This window comes from Harpia harpyja, chromosome 20, assembly GCF_026419915.1.
Source record: "Harpia harpyja isolate bHarHar1 chromosome 20, bHarHar1 primary haplotype, whole genome shotgun sequence".
Classification (NCBI taxonomy): Eukaryota; Metazoa; Chordata; class Aves; order Accipitriformes; family Accipitridae; genus Harpia; species Harpia harpyja.
The window spans coordinates 18,220,976-18,242,141 of NC_068959.1; the positions used below are offsets into that span (position 1 = coordinate 18,220,976).

General features: G+C 36.4%; 1 protein-coding gene across 1 annotated transcript in view; it reads left to right on the forward strand.

The window, feature by feature from the left end:
* DOCK2 (dedicator of cytokinesis 2) overlaps positions 1-21,166 on the forward strand; it is a 214,181-nt gene that overhangs the window by 187,058 nt on the left and 5,957 nt on the right. Inside the window, exons 39-48 of the mRNA XM_052772076.1 lie at positions 1,353-1,442; positions 2,786-2,890; positions 5,100-5,241; positions 6,928-7,009; positions 9,990-10,074; positions 11,594-11,680; positions 12,013-12,189; positions 13,548-13,631; positions 17,678-17,815; positions 20,044-20,171. Of these exons, the coding sequence (XP_052628036.1) occupies positions 1,353-1,442; positions 2,786-2,890; positions 5,100-5,241; positions 6,928-7,009; positions 9,990-10,074; positions 11,594-11,680; positions 12,013-12,189; positions 13,548-13,631; positions 17,678-17,815; positions 20,044-20,171 (1,118 nt within the window). The remainder of the gene's footprint in view (positions 1-1,352; positions 1,443-2,785; positions 2,891-5,099; positions 5,242-6,927; positions 7,010-9,989; positions 10,075-11,593; positions 11,681-12,012; positions 12,190-13,547; positions 13,632-17,677; positions 17,816-20,043; positions 20,172-21,166) is intronic.

A 21,166-nucleotide genomic window follows, 5' to 3' on the forward strand; every position in this document is an offset into this window, starting at 1 on the left:
CTTAAAATGTAGTTGTTTGATGTTCAGTACCTGGGTTTAGTTCAGCTTTTTAAAAAAAGTTGCTAACAAAATTGCCTGTCAATACAATGATAGTAGAGCTGAGATTTTTGGAGATAAAGCGGAGGACTAGAAAGCAGAATTCTGCAATGCTGAAAAATGAATCTTATGACCCAATAAGGCCTTTAAGTCATTATGTCTTGTTCAGCTGCAACCAAAGGTATGAAGGGGGAAGGCAATTCATTACTGCTTCTTGCAAAATGAAGGCATAACTCCCCCACGAAAGTCCCTCCTGTAATTCAAAAAGGAGAAAGTTTTTGGTGCTTCAGCACCGTGCAGGCAAATGCAGTGCTATTTATAACTTATCAGGGTTCTTTTGTTGGCATCTGACATAACTACAATGTAATAGTCCCCACCCACTCTATCAGAATGATCTAATCCTCGTGATTTCTGACCTACCTAGCATTCAGGTTCTTCTCAGATACATCAGAGGAGGTTTGCAGGCAGCTGAATGCAGCTGTCAGGTTCAAAACCACCTAGGCTAGGAGTACATGGCACCACGTAAAAATGGTCACAATGTGTGTGACCACCACTGTCCTTACATCAGTAGAGAATTACGCTCTGAAAACCCCTTTTGTCTCCTTTATTCTGAATAGATGAGAAGACTGACAGAATTTGAGATATATCCTCAAGAGGGGGAGTTTCTATCTCTTTAAGACCACTTTTGTGCTGCCATACATCAAGTGCCTACAGCAGTCGAGAAAAACTGTCCTAGTCTTTCCGATGCAGCTCTGTAATTCCTCACAGTAATTTTCAGAGGTAGCTATTAAGTTGTGTGGAAAGAAACAAGCTGGTACTCTGGGCAAGTGGCAATTTAAGTCTAAGCCTTGTAATTTCTTAGCTGACTAGGAGAGCTGTCATGTGCAAGGCTACCTATGATTATGTATGCTTCAGAATTTCTGTAAAATGAAGTGTGTGTGTTTTAGAGAGGCAGGTGCCAGTCCCCTCATACACTGCTCCTATGCTTGGGGTATATTCTGGATGTTATGCACATTAGTTATTTACTCTTCTTTTTTAATGTATCTGAAAGGTTAGGTGATTTTTTATTATTTTATTGTAAGAATAAAGTAGGTTTACTTATTCCTTCCTATAATGAACCATAGAACACTTTCATTTTTTACATTAATCTGTTTTCCTAAAGTTTATGATTGCACTGAGTCTTCCATTCTAACTGTGCCGTTAATAAATGACTGCAATTTAAAGATAGCATAATCAATAAAACTGTAGTCAAACAGTGATGCCTTAAAAACCTGTTGGTACTGGATTTACTTTTTGAATATGCGGTTACATTGCAGATGTGGGAAGAAGCCATATCTTTATGCAAAGAACTTGCAGAGCAGTATGAAAAGGAAGTTTTTGACTATGAACTTCTAAGTCAAAACCTGGTAAGATTATCTACAGATCTTCAAATTATTTCAGTCACAGAAATTAGTACTTTTGAGCTATCAAATGATAGAGCTGCTTATAAGCTTGTTGTCCGCAATTGATTTTTAATGCATTTGTGAAAGAGTTGCTGTGTTGTATTGTAACATTTCAGTGGTAAAGTAGAGATTCATGAAGAACTGTTTGTTGAAGTTGCATGGACATATGCTTATTGAGATGTTTTGAAACTTCTATAGACAAGATAAACATGTTCTGAGATAGTGCAATTTAAAGGCCATGTATAAAAGAAATATAACAAGCTTTTGAGGCCTTTGTACTGCTTTAGGGTAGAAGAAGCACCTGGATGCATTTTTTCCCTGCACTTTTTCTTTAAATTTTAGGAACTCAAATCTTGACAAGCCTAAAGGATTCTGTCCTAATCAGGGACTGGGGAAGTAATACATCACAAGGAATTATATCTAGGTCCAAAGACTAGCAGGAAGATTTTAAAGGAAGATTAAATGTTCAATTATTTGTTTTCATTAAAGTTCAATTAATCCAAAAAGAATCCCCTCCACCACAAACCTTCTTTTTTTCCACCCCCAAGATTCCACACTTGCATGATCTTTAACAAATGTTTAGGGCTCATTCAACAGATATCCCTGAATCTTCCAAAAGAAACCATGGGAATCAATCCATGACATTCTTGAACAGTGTTGTGTATAAAGAAAGCTTCTTTTCCTCCCACTCAATTCTGCTTTTATCATAAACTAAAAGATAAAGACAATATTTTTGCCAATCCCATTTAAGTTGCAGTGTTGCATGTCTTATAGGTATAACACTGGAAATAAAAATAGTAAACCTAAATGGCACTTAGTATTTTATGGAAGACATTGTTCTAAGCCCTTTACATGGTATGTGTCCTTAGCGTGATGCTAGGGCAAAAGCTTGAGTTGATCCATACCTCAGAAAACATTTGAGGCAGGGAGTTTTTCTGAATGTATTATTTCAGTAATGTTATCAGTTAAGTGTTTAAACTGTAAAGTGGTGTTTGCCGCCTTTTTTTCATGCTAGAAAGTTAAGGGTAAGCCCGATTCTGAGGTCGAATAATTGAAGCTGAAGCCATACGCATTTAGCTATGTATTATATTTGCATATAAAATTAAACAATATTTAATGTACCACAGCAGTGTCATGTGCATGGCAGCCGATTATTGCTATAGCTTACCGACTGATAATTGGTAGCTCTTGCATACCCACTGGTAACTGAAGTACATAGCATAGTACTACTGCAGAGGTTAAAAAAAAAAGGGGGGGGGGAGGGGGAACCCCCAAACAGAAGTAATTGCAGTTGGTTTTGCTTTCAGATTCAACAAGCGAAGTTCTATGAAAACATCATGAAAATTCTGAGACCTAAACCAGACTATTTTGCTGTTGGGTATTACGGCCAAGGATTCCCCACATTTCTAAGGGTAAACCTGTTTAAATTCTTACTTTTTTCATCTATTTTCATATGCTTCTAAAAATATGAGTGTACTGTACTAATGCAAGTGAGTCTCTGGGGATATTTGCCAGGGATTTAGTTTTGCTTGGATGCAGGACTGTAGTCAGAATCTGAATTGTTACTTGTAAGAATATGTATGAAATGTTTTCAGATGTGTTTAAGTTGATTCTTTCTCTTGGTTTGCTTGTGGAAACTAGGAGATGTATCAGGTAGTGAAGCTGATATGTGAGAGCCAAATGCAGCAATATGATGTAATTTGGTATGGGCAGCTCTTCCAGTACCTATTTCTCAGATGAGTCCCCACACAGTTTATTGATAACTAGTAGAATGTCATTAACTACTTGTGTCCGAATTAAATCCAAAATTCTGTTTCACATGAGCTTGGTATTTTTTGTGGACCTTGTCATGGACTGACAAGAGTCTCAGATTTATATTGCCTCTCAGCTACAATTGAAATACATTACGAATGTAGAAACAGCATATTTTTCAGACCAATGCACTCTATAGTCCAATATTGTGTCTTTAACAGCAGGAAATAGTAGGTAAGTAGGGTAGGGAAGAGTATAATATAGAGCAGGTGTGTAGTGATATTGACCTGGTATGTATTCCATACTTACCTGATAAACAGCTTCGGGGTTGGAGGTGACACATTTGTTTTCTAGCCCTTCATGGATTGTTCTACAGTGAATTTGTGCAGTTGCTTTCTGAACTGATGCTCTCCAGAGCATACTGTGGCCTCACAGTACACAGCTCTTTGTGTTGGAGGTTTACTGTTGCCTTTTTATTGTCATGTGATAATTTCTCCACATTAGTTCTTACAGGGAGACTGAACAGTTGTTCTTTAAGCACCTTCCTCATGCCGTTCATGACATATTGTTCTCTTAGAGTCTTGGTTTGTTTAAACATTGCTTCCACAGCAACCATTCCATATGTTTTCACATGCTGGTTCCCTTGCTGTCCATTTTCTAGTTAATGAGATGGTAGGACAAGAAGTGTACACAGTGTTTCAAATGTGGATACACTATGAATGCGTTCATTGTGATACTGATGTTTCTGGTTTTGTTTTCCTGTTTTCGTTGTAATGACTGAAGTTCAGATCACTTTTTTGATCTCTAATATGCATTGAGGTGACATGTTCATACCAACTGTCTTGTATTACTTGTGTTTTTTTCCTGAATGGTATCAGCTAGTTGATATCTTAGGACACTTATGGTAAGTTTGAACTGTTTTCATTGAACAGACCTCTATACGCTGAATCTACTCTCTCAGTTTTCTTTACTTTTTCTCCATTTTATTATTACCGTGTGAGAAATCAAGACTCCAAAGGGTCTGTTTTTTCAAGAAACCTGACAAACTTAGGAAGTCATGCACAAGCAGCTTTTACTTTAGTTTTTTAAAAGATCATTGCTTTCTTTTAACTACAGTAGTGCATCTCTTCAGAGCATAAAACTAACCTGAACATTTGATGTTTTCTTGTAGAAAAAAAAAATAAATCTTTTCTTACATACTAAAATGAATATGGTAGCTTTTCTCACACTTGAAAAGCAATGGAAGACCTCTCTTTCCCAGTTTTAAAGGCCAAAGTTGCCTTGAAAACACTGGAAAAAAAAGTGAAAAGATATGCTAATATTACGCCAAAGGAAGCATGCACCTTTTATTTCTGGTATTACAGCAGTACCCTGTTAAATGAAGCAAACTGAACCACAAACGAGCACATTTGGGGTTAGACTGTATTGTAAAATAGGACATTTCACAATACCAAGAAGGAGCAGGCAGAGGAAACCCATATGCTGGTATTAGAAAGCTGCAAAACCTGGACCCAGAATGTATTTGAAAGCAAATACTTTTACTTGACAGACAAGAAGAAAAGGAATTTCAGTGCTTTTCTTACCTCCCATTCTGATTTTATTCTGCTCTACAGGAGCAGCCTTAGTGATGATGCCAGTTTATCTTCATTCTGTCTAACAGCATAAAGTATCATCTCTGCAGAGTCAGTGCTGCATTCCAGCACCCGGTGAAAGGGGTGTCTTGCTTTATAGTTAACTAATATTCAGAAAACAGTAAGACTCATTCCAAAATTTGGAGACCCCATTGTGTCTTTGTACTGATAAACATGCATCTATAATTTCTGCCTCAGCATCGTACAGCCCAAGAAATCAGCTGTTTATTCCTTGCAGAACAAAGTATTCATCTATCGTGGGAAGGAATATGAGAGGAGAGAGGATTTCCAGGCACAGCTGATGACTCAGTTTCCCAGTGCGGAGAAGATGAACACCACGTCAGCACCTGGAAAGGATGTGAAAAACTCTCCTGGTCAATGTATCCTTGAACACACAGGAGATTACAGAATGAAGGCGGGTCGGGGAAATCTTGTTGTTAGCAAGTTTACCTGTGTGGAACAATAATTTCCTAAAAAGGATGAAAGTTTATTAATGTGACAACTCAGCTTGCATTTATATGTCCTGCAGGTGTTTTACGGTTTGTTCCCAAGATGCTTGCTCCTGTTTTTCTCACAATTCTAAGGAGTCTGTCTCTTTCAGTCATCGTAGAATCATTTAGGTTGGCAGAGACCCTTACAACTGAGTCCAACCATAAACCTAGTCCACCACTAAACCATGTCCCTAAGTGCCACATCTACATGTATTTTAAATACCTCCAGGGGTGGTAACTCAACCACTTCCCCGGGCAGCCTGTTCCAGTGCTTGATAACCCTTTCGGTGAAGAAAATTCATTAAAGTTCAGACATGGTTTACCTTTATTTTCTTCAAATGGCAAAACCAGTGATGAACACTTGAATTAGCTAAGTTTAAAGCAGTAAATTGTCTATTACCTCACATTTCTAGCTGTTGTGTCTTGGTTTTAAATTCGTGTCTTCCTTGAACATTGTTCCGACTGGTACTGCATTTGGGTATCACCTGTATTTCTTGGCAACATAAATATGCTTTTGTCACTTTCAGAAAGTTTCCTAGGAAAATTAACTCATAAACATTATTCACCACCTTTTAGAATGGCCTAAATTATTCTTGTTTGGAAGTACTCTAACAGTTGCTTGCATGCACTTTTTTCTTCACGTTCTGATTTAAATCATTACTGGCTGAGCAGATATGAGATCACCTCATTGTATCAGCCATTTTTTTTTCACATGTTGATTTTCTTTTATTAATTTTCAAGGTAATATTTTAACAGTTCACATGCTTTCTTGAGTCTGTTCTGATGGAACCTGCTGGAGGAGAAAAGGAATGCTACTTTCTTTTCACACTGTTGTGACTGAAGCAGAGAGTATTATAGGCTTGGCTAAAATAGTACATTAAGCTTCAGAGCCAAGCTCTCACAAGTCTGTCTTGTGTCTTAACTGATTTTACATTTTTTTGAGATCATATGTTTCAGTCCTTTCTTAAAGTAGAATTTGCTCAAGTCTATTTGCAACTAACAGGAGATGCACTACTTATGGACTTAAGAAAAAGCTATGGCATCTAACCAGAGGGCATGAGTTTCAAATATACTGAAATATGTAAGAATATGATATATTTACTTACAAATACAGTATTTAGATTAAAAAGTAACACTTCCACAGAAAAACAAAATCTCAGGTAAAAGGGCTGCTCAATTACAGATTTCAAATATGAAATGCTAAACATCATGACATTATGCATGCCTAAAGCTAAATATTGAAACTGTTAACATTAGATGTTGTTGATGTTATTTCTGTAAGTTGGCTTGGCTTTAAAATTTAATGAATGATTCAGTGTGATAAATGCAGCTACAGATATTCAAGCTCAGTAAATAATAAAGATATGCAGTTCAAAATTAATATATATTGCCTGGTTACTACTGGCAGATTTTCCCTTTTTTGGCCAAGAAAGGTCCACAAATGAAATCCTGAACCCTGCAGATTATTCATCAGGAAATGTCTTTTTTTTATTAGTATTTTTTTAATTTCCCCCCACCGCCTGTAGTATTTCGTACTGATAGTTAATAACATGCCCTTAACTTTGATGATTTCAGATATCCAGTGTTTTACAGTGCAACCAGTTCTGGAGGAGCAACCTAGATTCAAAAATAAGGCAGTACCTGATCAAATTATAAAGTAAGTTAATTTCTGTAATAGATAATACAATGAAAATCAGTCTGTATTCCTAAGTTGATAACCATTGTTTTGTGAACTCAGTCATTTGCCAATGAATCTTAGAGCTTTTATTGTCTCAATTTACTGACTTATGTATTCCCAAGGAATTTAATGAGAGAACATCTACCCATTTAACACTGAAGGAATAGCATACGGTTACAGGGTGGGGAGGTGAAATCATGCTTTGGGTCCAAGTTATTGAGTTTTCAACACAGCTTCTTAGACAAGTGATGGAGAGAAGGGTCTTCTTAGAGGTGACTGGCAATATGAGAATGGTTGAGTTGCAGGCTCTTGTACAACAGAATCTTGTTATGACTTACTTGCCGAGTGCAAAACACATGGTGGCAAAATGCTTTCCATTGGCACTATGGTCAAGATTTTGTAAAGGAATAAAGGAAATTAATTGTCTGAAGTATATTGAGAACAGACTGGCTAACATTTCCAAACTCCTAACCCAATGTAGAACAGGTTGAACTTATTACACGCTCTGACTACATGTGTGAAAAGGGATCGTCCATTCTAATAGCTGATGCCAAACCTGCATACAGCACCTACTGAAATATTGGCTGACTTAGGCTTTTGAGATTTTTGGCTCCAAATCCATCAATATATAAAGGGGGATTATAAGAAAGATGGAGAGAGACTTTTTACCAAGGCCTGTACTGACAGGATGGGGGGCAATGGTTTTAAACTGAAAGAGGGTAGATTTAGATTGGATATAAGGAAGAAGTTCCTTACTGTGAGGGTGGTGAGGCACTGGAACAGGTTGCCCAGAGAGGCTGTGGATGCCCCATCCCTGGAAGTGTTCAAGGCCAGGTTGGATGGGGCTTTGAGCAACCTGGTCTAGTGGAAGGTGTTCCTGCCCATGGCAGGGGGGTTGGAACTAGATGATCTTTAAAGGTCCTTTCCAACCCAAACCATTCTAAGATTTATGTGGTTGCAAACATGGTCAATAAAAGCCGCTGCATATCACTAACACCTGAATGAAAAATTTCAAGATAGTATTTGTTAGCTTGTAACTTAAGGATGGCAAAAAGTACAAGCACCGTCAGTTAAGGCAGGTCATATTTTCTCCCTACTCTTGTCAGTGCCTTGTGAAAGCACAAGGTATGACTGTATTTCCCTAATTGAATCTGGTTAAAACAGGCATCTTAAGCTAAAATTTCTCCAGGTAATCTGAGGCACTTGCATTTTTATTGCAAGAGAGGCTTTGCAATGCCTCCACACTTAAATAAACAAAAACTCAGACTAAACCCTTTAACACCACTTGTATTACGACTTTCCAAAAAGAGACTGAAGATAGAAGGCTTCTGTTTATCAGCTGAGATGAGTTCATTTTCTAACTGTTCCACAGCTGGATTCAGCCTAGATGTCACCTTTGTCTGCAGCCTTCTCTATAGAACCTTTACTGAAATAGCAGTTGATTCAGAGTGGAAAAATAAGAATCATCTCCTTACATACACCAAAATAAATAAAGCAGATACAAGCACAGTTTCATGTACTACAAGATTTAAAAAAATAAAAAAATAATGGACTGTGGTCTCAATTTCAACTTGAATTCATTTTAAAATCAGTAACTGAAAGACAGCTTCTAAATCTGGTCCTGGACTAGATTTCAGTGTAGTGCCAGCCACATTTTGAACTTGTAACAGTTTTATTTAGCTAAGTGCTCCACATGAAGTACAATCTCTTGTCATATGCAAGATTTTGTAATTGTTTGACTCGGCTGCGGAATTCAACCAAACTGCTAATTTCATCTGGTCTTAGAGATTTCTGTTTATGAATGCACTTTATTGGGTATTTAATCGTTAGTTACCTTAGTTGATAGCAACCCATTTATTCTACCAAAGAGCTTCAAAATAGCTGTCCTTTCAGATGGAACTGTATAAAGTGATCTGACTCGGTATAGCAGTATTTTCCACTTTCTTTTCTTGAAGATGAAGATAATCTTAGTAGTTTGGATCAGAAATCATAGGTTCCTATGAACTAACATACCAGAAGTTTGAGGTGTCTCCATTTATTTGTCTCTCTAGGCTTCCAAAACATGGCTTGGTTTTACTGTAAGGTATTTCCAAGATTTTTTTTTTTTCTCTGCAAAATTAGCTTTTATTTAACATGGCTATAATTTAATTAATCTTTAAAACAAAAACTAAAAAGTAAATGGAGAGATTTTTCTGTGGACAGCAAAATACTTAGCCCAAACTGTGCAATTTCTGTTCAAATTAGCCAGTGCTAAAAGCCAAGTGGTTACGAGTTTGGTGGAAATGTGTGCTCACAGTGATTGAGAACGATTCATTACCTAAATAGAATAGAGCATAACATGAATTGCAATAGATTTCTTTACATTGCTGTCCCCCTCTACAAGTGTTTGTATATGTTTTCTTATCTATCACAAAAAATTATTAATGGCTTCAGATGTTTAGTTTATTGAATAACTGTTGTTCTGCATTGTGAGCAGAACTGTGAGACATGATTAAAGACTTCTTGCATGTGCCATGGATGAAAAAACACATGTATTTCAGTCCAGGTGAATATATCCGCTCTGTGAGTTATTTTTAACAAAATATACTCATTTTGTATGCCTTTATAAAGCAGGCAAGCAGTGTGCATGCCCCAGCAAGAATACAGGAGAGTAAAAATCTTTTCTAGACCTTTTTATGTAGGTTTAAACATTATCCTGGAAGTTCTGGAATTTTTATACCTGGAAATTACAGCCAGTCACAAGCTGAAGCTTAATACTTGTAAAATACTGTGTGTTGACCCTGATTTATAGAAAAAGTAGTTGTCTCCTGAGTTTTCAGTAAAGTGCTTTTTTTCTGAGCAGTAAATTTGCTTTTAATTAAAAACTCAACTGACTCAAAATGAAATATTTCACTGTGATAAGAAGATCCATAAATTTCTGAATTCTATATTTTACAATAGTCTTTTTTAAATCTTTCAGTTTTTATAAGTCCAACAATGTGCACCGGTTCCACTATTCAAGACCAGTCAGAAAAGGATCTGTTGACCCTGAAAATGAATTTGCTGTAAGTAAATGAGAGACAGGGTGATGGATGCTGTTCTGGTAGCTGTGACTGAATTTTTATCTAGATTCTTTCTTAGTCTCAGATTACTCATTACAGACACCCTAACTTTAGGATCTGGTTCAAAAAAATAAACACAGGATTTCTCTCTTTCAGCACTACTCCTATTTATTTAGTGATACATCACTGTTTCAATTGCAGGTAAACATTATGTAGTTAAGTACATTTGGGTTAGGCAGTAACATTTGCTGGTACAGATTTTCATGAGGAAACAAGATGACATGTAAATAAATATCAAATGGTTTGCCTCTTGTAGTTTATAACACTTTTGTCAGCTACCAGCTTGGCAATGAGACATGTGTGTTGTCTGCTTTCATCAGGCCTGTGAAATCTTGACAGACTAGAGTACTACCTATGTCATATTTATTCCCATGCATAATGGTGTAATGCTGAGAAATAGTTGTTGTTCAAATATTCTAGGAAATGTGCAACACCATACATTATTTTTCATTGTCATGCATAAAAATGTGGTAAGTTTCTATATTTTAATTTTACAGATACATGATATTTTATAGTTTGTCAAGAAAACCATACCATCCAGTCTTTATGGCTAGAGCTGTGCTCTTGGGATACTGATGGGAAAAGCCATTTATTTAAATAACGTACAATTTCAGTTATGTGTGTGCTGATCAGTAGCGCCAACAGTTTCATGTAAGGAGCTTCTTACCTGCTGTTAAATTAAATGCTTCAGATGCAAACTCTACCCTGACATCCCAGCTTTGCACTGTATTATCAAGACTCATGGTGCACATTGGCTTCCTTTGCAAACTGGAGATTTTTGAAACCATTTAGAATATACCTTGAAATGGTTTTACAAAAATTAAATCGTTAATGTTTTCATTGCTGATGACAATAGATAGTATGCATACTTACTTCAGATGGGTGGAAATTGGGATAGCTGGAATATGTCTTCATTGCATTCATTATGTTTCTCAGTACTGGCAGTTTAGATGAGCTGATATTGGTAAAATAAGGAGCAGTAGCGTAAATGAACTAGTGGCATTTGAGAATACCAACAGCTAGTCTTGTTCAGAAGAGGAAAAAGAAAGGAAAAAAGAATGCATGCTGGCAAGTTGTTATAGGGCTATTACTGCTTTTAATTGCAGAAATACGTTTCAAAAGTGGAGGGAGGAAGTATAATCTGGGTAGACGTGAGAGTAGGTCATTTAGTCACAGCCATTCAATCTGCAATGGCAAAAATAGGAATAGATTACTAAAAGATTCAAGGGTAATTTTCTTTTTCCTCTGCTTTGTGCAGGCTTAGTGCCTGAAGATGACCTAGTCTGAAAGCAGAAAAATGATTTGTGTAAATTGTTGTGCTAGATTAATTTTGCAGTGTCATTTTATGCAAAAATGTGCATATGTTTTCCATCTACATTCTTTTCACTCTGACATTTCAGAAGGCTGAAAATATGTTTAAATCCTGAAGTGTCATTTTTTCCCTGCTATGTTTTTTTAATAGTCTATGTGGATTGAGAGAACATCATTTGTTACAGCATACAAACTTCCTGGAATTTTACGATGGTTTGAGGTTGTCTCCATGTCACAGGTGTGTATTAACATGCTAAGAACCTGTAAAACATGTATCTATACAAATCCTCATGTACAAAATAGTTTGCAAATTTATCAGACAAAGCTATTGTTATATACTAATTTTTATACTTATAAAACTGTTATTACTTATGTTTTATCTTTCTACTGTTGGGATCAATATAGCTTACCTCTGATAAATAGTTTCAGGACCAAGTCCTAAGAGAATTGAATAAATCTGTGTTGTTTTGCTGAATTGTAATAATGTAGTTCATATATGTGAAGTTTTATAAAACCAAAAATGCCTTTTTATCTCTTTATAAACCTTAGAAGTCTTTTGTTGCTTTATAGACTACAATTAGTCCTTTAGAGAATGCTATTGAGACAATGTCCACGACGAATGAAAAAATTTTGATGATGATTAACCAATACCAAAATGATGAGAACCTTCCTATTAATCCACTTTCTATGCTTCTGAATGGAATTGTTGATCCTGCTGTTATGGGTGGCTTTGCTAAATATGAGAAGGTAAGAGATTTTAAGTCAATGCAAAGAACATATTCAGATACATTATTTCATAATTCTCCTACATCCTTTATTCAAAGTGGCAGTGGAATGTGGGCTGGGAATATGAAAGCCATAACTCCACCAATTAAGAGATCCTCATATCCTGGTCACATCTGTCTTTGAAAGCAGAAACTAACAAACTACAGTAACTGCAGCTCAATATTAATTGCGGTTATGAGGGTTTTCATATGCATGTGAGATGAGATACCCCTTTTGTAATGAAATAGGCTCTCGCACATCAAAAGATTTGGTCTGGAGTAAATGAATCAAGTTTATCCTACAGTAGGTCTGGAGTATTTAGATGTGGGTTATCAATTAAACCATCATCAGGTTTTCTCAGTAACTGGAGCTATTCTGCATAGCAGGTTTTGTTGGTAAAAAATGGGAATAAAAATAAACTGTTCTGGCAATGTATGGAAAATGGATTGTCTTGAGGAACTGAACTGTAGAAAATTTGTCCCTAAGGCCACCTTGTAAAGGCAGGGCAGGAGAGAAAGCAGGAATCTTAAACTCATATCAATTTAAATTCTAAATTATTAATTATTAATGTTTTGGATGAAAATAAATGTGGGGTTATCCCACAGCTGTAGACCTCTATTATTTCTGCCTGCCATTTCTTGATGAAAAGCATGTGCCAAGCTCAGTAGGCTCAGCATGTCAGATAAGACTCAGATAGTGCTGAAAAGATGCCATATATGTACATACATATGTATATATGTACACACACAAATTATATGTGGTAAGCATGATGTATTCTGGAGGAGTATGATTTACCCTATGTTAATCCTAAAGTATAATTTGTTTAGATATTTGGCAGCCATGGACAAATAGCTACATTCTTCTTTTGTACCTGGGGGATAAAATCTTTGGGCAGCAAAAGGCAGTGTGTATGCAATATCTGACTCTGCTTATCTATGAAAATGTTCAGTTTCTTTATTGTCTAACACTAGCTAATGTCAGTAAGTAGGGTACTTGAATAAAATTATAATTTATCAATGTGAATCATGATACTCCAAATTTGTGCCTTCTTAGTTTCAGTGCAAGCTTAATAAAACAAACAATAATTGGGTTTCATAGTAAGGGTCTCAAACTCAGAAGTGTTGGATAAAGACTGAATACCTTTTAACAAAAAAAGCACCTCAGTTCTCAACTGAGACAATAAGGAATTATCACTAGCAGCATCTGGTTAAAGGAGCATGCATATGTGTCTCTTATTTGATGATCAATATTATGGTCACTATCTGGAATCAATAGAGTAATCACTGATTTCTTTACCTGTCAAAAGGATGGACTGAATTTTTTTTTTTTTTTTGTCTAAGGCTTTCTTTACAGAAGAATACATCAGAGACCATCCAGAGGATCAAGAAAAGCTGAACAGACTCAAAGATCTAATTGCTTGGCAGGTAACTTCTTACTGACAGCAGTCATCTGAGGCTTCATCAGTTATTCCTTTCTTCTGTTCCTTTCTAGCAGTAGAGCATAGCATTTAGATGATTGTGTCAGGTTTTTTGTGGTTTTTTTTTTAATTTTTTTTTTTTTTTACTGTTTCCCCAAAGCAGAGAGGGTTAGAAGAATGAGAAGATTGTTGTTACAAACTTCCTGCCTAGTTCTGTGATAAATTCATAGTATTTTTTTGAAAAGGAACTCATAGTAAAGTATTCTCTCTTAGACTAAACCTTCTGTTTCAAAGTATGTATAGTTGTAAAAGGACTATGTATTTATTATCCTGTTTAGGTATTAATAGTTTCCCTTAAGTAGGAAAAAGGACTTCAACTCCTTCAATTTTAATGTGCCTAACAGGAAGCATGTATTCCATTACTAAATGAGATCACTGATGAAACAGCATAGCAATAATTCCTCACCCTCTGATGTGGCATGTGATTGATAAAACATTCTTGGCGATCTAAGTGATCCCACCCTGCAGGTTTTTTTAAATCTGTGCCTAAACTGGAGAAATGGCATAATTACAAAAATTATTTTGTATTTCCTGAGAACTATCATCATTGTAGTGTTCATTAACTTAGTTGAAATGCTACCAGAATCAGGGGAATTACCCATATATCTCTTCATGTCCTAGGGAAAGCAGCAGGCCAGAAAAGTACTTTGTAGAACACGTTGTGTGGAATGGTTTATCAAAAGCCACATGTAGTGGGCTACATTTATGGTTAAAAGGGGCAGGATTTCAAACCAAGGTTGTATTCCTTGAGACAAAACTGAGAACATGACAAAAGTCATAAGGACTTCATGAATTGCTGGGAAAACAAGCATTTGCAAATGTAAGAAATTCTCTTGGGAAATAACTCTTCCTAGAGGTGGGTGTTTGTTGTTGTTTGTTTGGGGGAGTGGTTGCACTAGAAACATTAATGGAATGCTAGTTGCTCACAGGAGTTGTTTTCCTGCTCAGTGACCCTCCGAGATTGCTGCTACGTGTCTTTTCTGTGACAAATAGCATGGAATACCATTAGTAAATATTTTTAAGCTATATCTCCAGAGGAAAACTGAATATTCTGCCTATACTAGCAGCGCTGAGGTTATTTGGTTTTTTTATTTTTAGTGTACATACACTAAGCCAACTGAGTTGCAGAACCCTCTTGTCCTCAAAGAGGAAAATGCACCTTTGGGAGGTGGTAGCAGAAAAAACTATTTTTGCTGAGATTCATGGAAAAATGGCTCTTTTATTAACCTAAGCATTTGTTATGATAATGGAGGGAAGAAAAACATGACCTCAGAAATTATCAATTCTATTTGCATTATCTAGTCAAAATAGAAATTATTGCCATCAATATATGGCAAAATGAATGACTATGACAGAAGAGACATTTTTGCACATGGGTAGTTTGTTAAGAAACCACTAACTGCTAAGTCCTCTGAAATGTAAATGATTTAAGTGAGAAAGAACTGTTTGCTGTGTAAATGAATGGGCATAGTAATTGCTATATCAAGGCTTAATATAGTGGTCTCCATTTCAAGAGGGATGTTATGAAATAGTGTGAGTTAATCTGGAATTTTATTATCAAAAGTGAATGGCTCAAGGTATTTCTCGTCATGTTCCATGTCTCATTCTTTGTATTACCTCACTAAAAAATTCTTCCTCACTGATCTAACCTTATGCTGTCCTTGTGAGAGGGCTACAGTATCCTGGGCTGCATCAAAAGAAGTGTGGCCAGCAGGTTGAGGGAGGTGATTCTGCCCCTCTACTCTGCCCTGTTGAGACCCCACCTGCAGTACTGCGTCCAGCTCTGAAGTCCCCAGCACAGAAAAGACGTGGATCTGTTGGAGCAGGTCCACAGGAGGGCCACAAAGATGATCAAAGGAGTGGAACACCTCTCCTGTGAGGACAGGCTGAGAGAGTTGGGGTTGTTCAGCCTGGAGAAGAGAAGGCTCTGTTGACTGGGCTCTGAGCAACCTGATCGAGTTGAAGATGTCCCTGCTCATTGCAGGGGGTTGGACTGGATGACCTTTAGAGGTCCCTTCCAGCCCAAACTATTCGATGATTCTGTGATGCTATCTTTGTTTTGTAGGTGAGAAGCAGCAAGGATTAACCATTTATTCCTCTCTTAGCCTCGAAGTGAATCTTCCAAATAGTTTTAATTGAATTTTTTTGTACTATTTTCTTAATGTTTTTGAAGTTCCTTCCTGTTTCATTTTGATTCATCTCAGTTTGGTTATTAGTTTGAGTCACTAACTTTCACAGCTTTCTTCTGTATCATTGCCCACCACAGGCTCTGTATATGGTTGCTCTCAGACCATCAGAAGTACTCAGTGGATGTAGTGGTATAAATTGACTGTAATACCATCTGGCACTAGGAAATAAAGTGGTAATTTATATCTATCCCTGTAAATCCCTCTAAAGAGGATAAACAGATCTGTCTGTAATAGATGGGCTTTAATACCATGTTTTTAAAAGTTATATTGAAATTGAGCTTCCATAAAATATGATCAGGTCAATGGGGGGACAGATGTATACAATGTTAATAATATTTATAGAGTCAGAACACAAAAAGGAAGCATGGAATCTAAGTGGGTCTTACAAAAAAATCCCAAACGTCAATGCAAAATAGCTACAACTGAATGGTAAAGCATTTAGAAAAGGTTACTGGCAGAAGGGTAGCTAAAAGTATGTTGCACAAATCTCATAAATCACTATCTTCAAAGACTGAAGAGTAATGAAATGTCTTCGTATTTTAAAGAGAAGCACTACTAAGTTTCTCTTTGTGACTACACTTCTTACTAATTAAACAGCATGTCAAAGTGTGCTGTCCATTGTCTTTAAAGATAAGATTTGTTTTGTTTGCCTTTAACTGGATATTATTACAGTAATATAACAGCAGAGATTATAATAGCAGTATAATAGCAAAGGAAAGCATTGTAGGGAAGAGGGGTTAGAAAGGTAGTATTACTATCATGTTTGCTTCATTATAAGATTTTTTAATTTTTTTTTTTTTAATTTGGTAAGTCAGCCATTCCTTCTGACAAAGGAGAAGGATTTTTTTAAGAAATTCAAGTGGAGGGAGGTATTTAATGAACTGATAGACCTTTTCCTAACCTTTTACATCAGGTGTTCTCCTTTAAGGGAACATAGGTATCTACACTTCCCCCCCTCCTAGGTTTTAACAACTAGTGTTATATACCTTCTTTCAACTCTAGTAAGAAGAATCAGAGATCTTAACCCCTTTGGTTACTTGTCACTGACCCCGGCGTAAAGGATGAGCAGCAAAAAAGAAAAGCACAGGGATAAAATTGAGGAAAGTCAGACGGGTTAGTGCAAGCTGCCTGTGTTCATGGCTTGAGTTGTTCATTTTTCTATTGAAGCATTATCTTACTGAATTTTTCTTGAGATGTTGGTAGTACAGAGTAGTGGGTAGTACATTCTGCAGAGTAAAATTGAGGAGAAAGCAAGAGGTCACCCTCAGTAACCAGGCATTAACACATTAAATTGCTGCAGCAATTGTCAAAGTGATCACATGATTAAGCCCCCAGTAGATTGATTTAAACCTTTTCCTGTCACTTAATCCTCTGTTTGAAAGAGAATAGTTTGAAACCACCTGCCTGGAATCCACCTGGATATTTTTTCATCCCTACCTTCTTTCTTGTGAACTATGGCAGGCACCATCATCAGCAGGTGGACTAGTAGTCTAAGAATTTTTTAAACTCTTACATGGTGTGTTTAATCTCATAAGGGATTAAAATTAAAATATGTACAAGAGAGAAAACAGTCACTATGAGGCAGCCAACATTCTTCAAAAATTTACTGAGCATGCCCATTTTTCAAGAGCCCCTTCCATTTTGTAGCTGCTGCTAAAAGCTGAGATCAACTGACAAATCTGCCAATCACAGTAAGAGTTTTGGAGTTGACTTAGCACATACTTTAAATGGAGTTAGAGGGTTTGTCAGACCCAGTTTAATATTCTCACTTTTTTCCTTCTTTTTTTTTCCCCCCCTCTTCAAGATACCTTTCCTTGGGGCTGGAATTAAAATTCATGAAAGAAGAGTTTCTGATAATCTTCGTCCTTTCCATGACCGTATGGAGGAGTGTTTCAAGCATTTAAAAGTTAAAGTGGAAAAACAATATGGAGCCAGAGAATTGGTATTGCTCTCCTTTTAACCTCTCCTGCAATTTCTCTTTACTTAATACTCATCTTGTTCTTATAAACAAAAACATATACTAAACTTTCATTGCTTGTGGGTATTCTTGTGATCTCAAGGTAGTAGGACCTGAGTTTTATAGTCTCAAAGACTTGACATAATTCTCTGATGTATCAAATATTCCTCATTCTGGAAGATTTGGAGTATTTTATTATGTCAACTAAAACTGCAATTCTTTTCCACCTTATTAAGGAAGTAAAAGCAAACTCTCCCCTCTAATTTTTCTGAGTGGTTTAGGGCTTTGATCTGCAATTGATGTCTCCCTGCTAGCCACTTCCAACTGTGCTGTGAAGTAAAACCTATCATGTGTACAATACTATAAATATTCGTTGAGACCCAACTGAAATATATGGGAATTGAAGGATAACTTCTAAACACAAACTCTCCAGACAATTCTTGACTAAAATAGTCTATCTGAGCTTGTGCAGGCTGGCAAGAATGATGTTGGCTGGTTTTTGTGATTAAACACAGTTGCTTTGGAAATTTTTTATGTTGTTTCTTTCAGCATTGATGATTTTATAAGAGGATTTATTTCTTCCATTGTAGGGGGAAAAGTAGCAAGTTTCTAACCTAAATTTTTTATATTGTGCTGTGTTACACACGTATATGATGAAAATTCTATGTATTTATCTCAGTATGTTTTTCTTATTTTCAGTCCCATGCCACCATCCATGCAATAATAAAGAGGCTGTAATCCACAATTACCAATCTTGCCTAATGCTTGAACCCTTCAGCACTCTTACAGATCAGCACTTTAAAAAGCAACCTATTTAAAATTTTGCAAGAGCAGAGAATGTACTTTGTGAATGGCGCTACTGCCATTTTACCATGTCTGACTCTCTCTCATGGCTGTCCTGAGCTTTTTTATTAAAAGAAAAGAAAAAAAAAGTTATGCAGCTACTGTGTCTTTATCACAAGATTCTGGCCATTCAAAGGATGAGTGACATGTAAACTCTGGAAAACATTTGAAAATAATTCTTGAAGCTACAGATGTTTCCAAGTCTTCTGCTAGACATCAGAGTCTTAGTGAGAAATGACATCAGAAGCAAAGTACTTAGGAAGTTGGCATATGAAATTACACATAAATTTTTAATATTTTCTGGATAACCAGAACAAAACCCTGTGCTCTAATATGAAATGTTTTTTAAAAGTTGTTCATATCCTGTTTACAGGATAGAAGTTGAAGAGAGCTGAAAAAGTAGTTTATAGTATGCATACACTGGGAAATTCTCAAAAATCTTCCCCATATTATGACACTGTGATGAGCTAATTAGAGGGAGGCATGCTCATCCCAGGAAATACTTGAACAGAAAAAGAGAGAAGAGCTAACTGCACTGTGCAATTGTAGATCCCAGAAGTCACCCCTGAAGAAAGAAAACAGTCTAGAATTAGCCAAGAAGTGTGATCCTTGTCCCTACCTTATTAACAAGAGTAACAGGAAAGCATTTGGAAATCAGTCAGATTGTTTCAGTTAACTTTGTACCAGGCTGCAAAGCCTAAATAACCATCAACATTAAACTGAATATTTCCAATATCATAGCTAAATCTTCTTCAAGAAAACTTGGAGCAGTATCTCCTTTATGTCCTTCCACTGCAGAACATATCAACTTCAAACTTTGCAGAGAGAGAAAGTACAGCATATATGGCTTTGTGCAATATGGATACATGATGACCTGGAGAATCCTCCTGTTCTTCCTGTCTGCCTATTAGGGAAATATTAAGTTTGTCCAACATTTGCAAACATATAATTTAAAAAGGCTATATTAACATATAGAGATGGCAGAACATGTTGTATTGAAGATGGAGCGTGATTAGTGTCTTGGAGCATGGACTAACTGAATCTATTTGCCCAAGGAAGTACTTCAATGGTGTGCCCCAGGTCTGTTCAAAAGAAAATCAGCAGACACTGTTTCTCTTAATTTCTTTTTCAAACATACAGTTAATTATGTCAATTGTAGTTTATTTAGCTACTCACTGTGTCATTGAGTTTGAGAGGACTTAGAGTGAGAGTGTATCCAGACAGAAGATACAATCACAGTAATTAATGGTAGCAAATAACTTCTTTCATGCCAAATGTTAACACACCTGTTCAAGACCTAGTGAAAAGGGATGATATGAGGTTCGCACAAAGTTGTTTGATAGAATATGTTTCTCTTTTCCATCCTGTAGCCGGATTTTGATGACAAGAGAGTAGGACGGCCACGATCAATGCTGAGATCCTATCGTCAGTTATCAGTTATTTCATTGACTTCCATGAATTCAGACTGCAGTACTCCAAACAAAATTGCTTCAGAAAGGTTGGTTATGAATATAATACAAATTTTCTTTCAGTCCTGGTTTTTAACCAGCTTTATGGGATGAAACTAAAAGGTTAAAAAAAGGCATTCAAGCATAAGGACCACTAGCAGTCTCTTCAGACTATACCAAAATTATTTTTAACTGTAGCTATCACTTCCTCCAGCCTTAAAGCTACAATATTTCAATCTTAATAGACAAAATATACTCAATTCTCACTGAAAAAAGTGACATTTCATTTTCAGGAACAAGTATTTTTAAATTTAAATGACATTTCAAAAGAATAAAAAGATTGGGTTTTTTGCAAGTTTCTCTTTATACAGCTTCTAATTTAATTAGCGTCTTTTTGCTTGTAAAAATTGGAGAGGAAGAGGACAACCCTTACAAACCTACAGGTAAGAAGGCGGAATGTTTTAGTAAAGCCTGTAGTAATGTAAAATACTTTGCCTAATATGCTTTCTTAACTGCAGCACTGGGAAACATAAAGACTTTTAAGTTTGAGAGAGCAGTTATAGGTGTATTGATTAGCTTTTTCATCCATAAATTGTTTTGATCACTTTATAAATTACCCTTTGGGCACATAGAACTTCTTCCCAGACAAGGTACATATAAAATTGGTCTTGCTGAGCAGTGTTTGATTGTGATTTTTTTTTTAAACACCTGATCTTCCTTTTTGAGTGGTTCACTTGTAAAAAGTCCAGGTATATGACCCTAACTTGGCAGTGTTTCTTCTTAAGATACCCCTCTATTCTTGCATGTTTGACTGCCAGTTCATTGTTTAACACTAGTTAAATTGAGTTGTTTAACAAAGATGTGTAGTATCACACATCATGAGATGCCCCATGCTGCCCTTCCTGCCCTTCAGCTTCCACACAAGAAGGGTGTAGCACACAAACATGATTTGTGTCATATCTGCCAGCCCCATGTCTCTAATAAAGCAGGACACCTCCTATGGAACCAGACAACTACACTTAAGCAGCTGAATCATGCACCTATT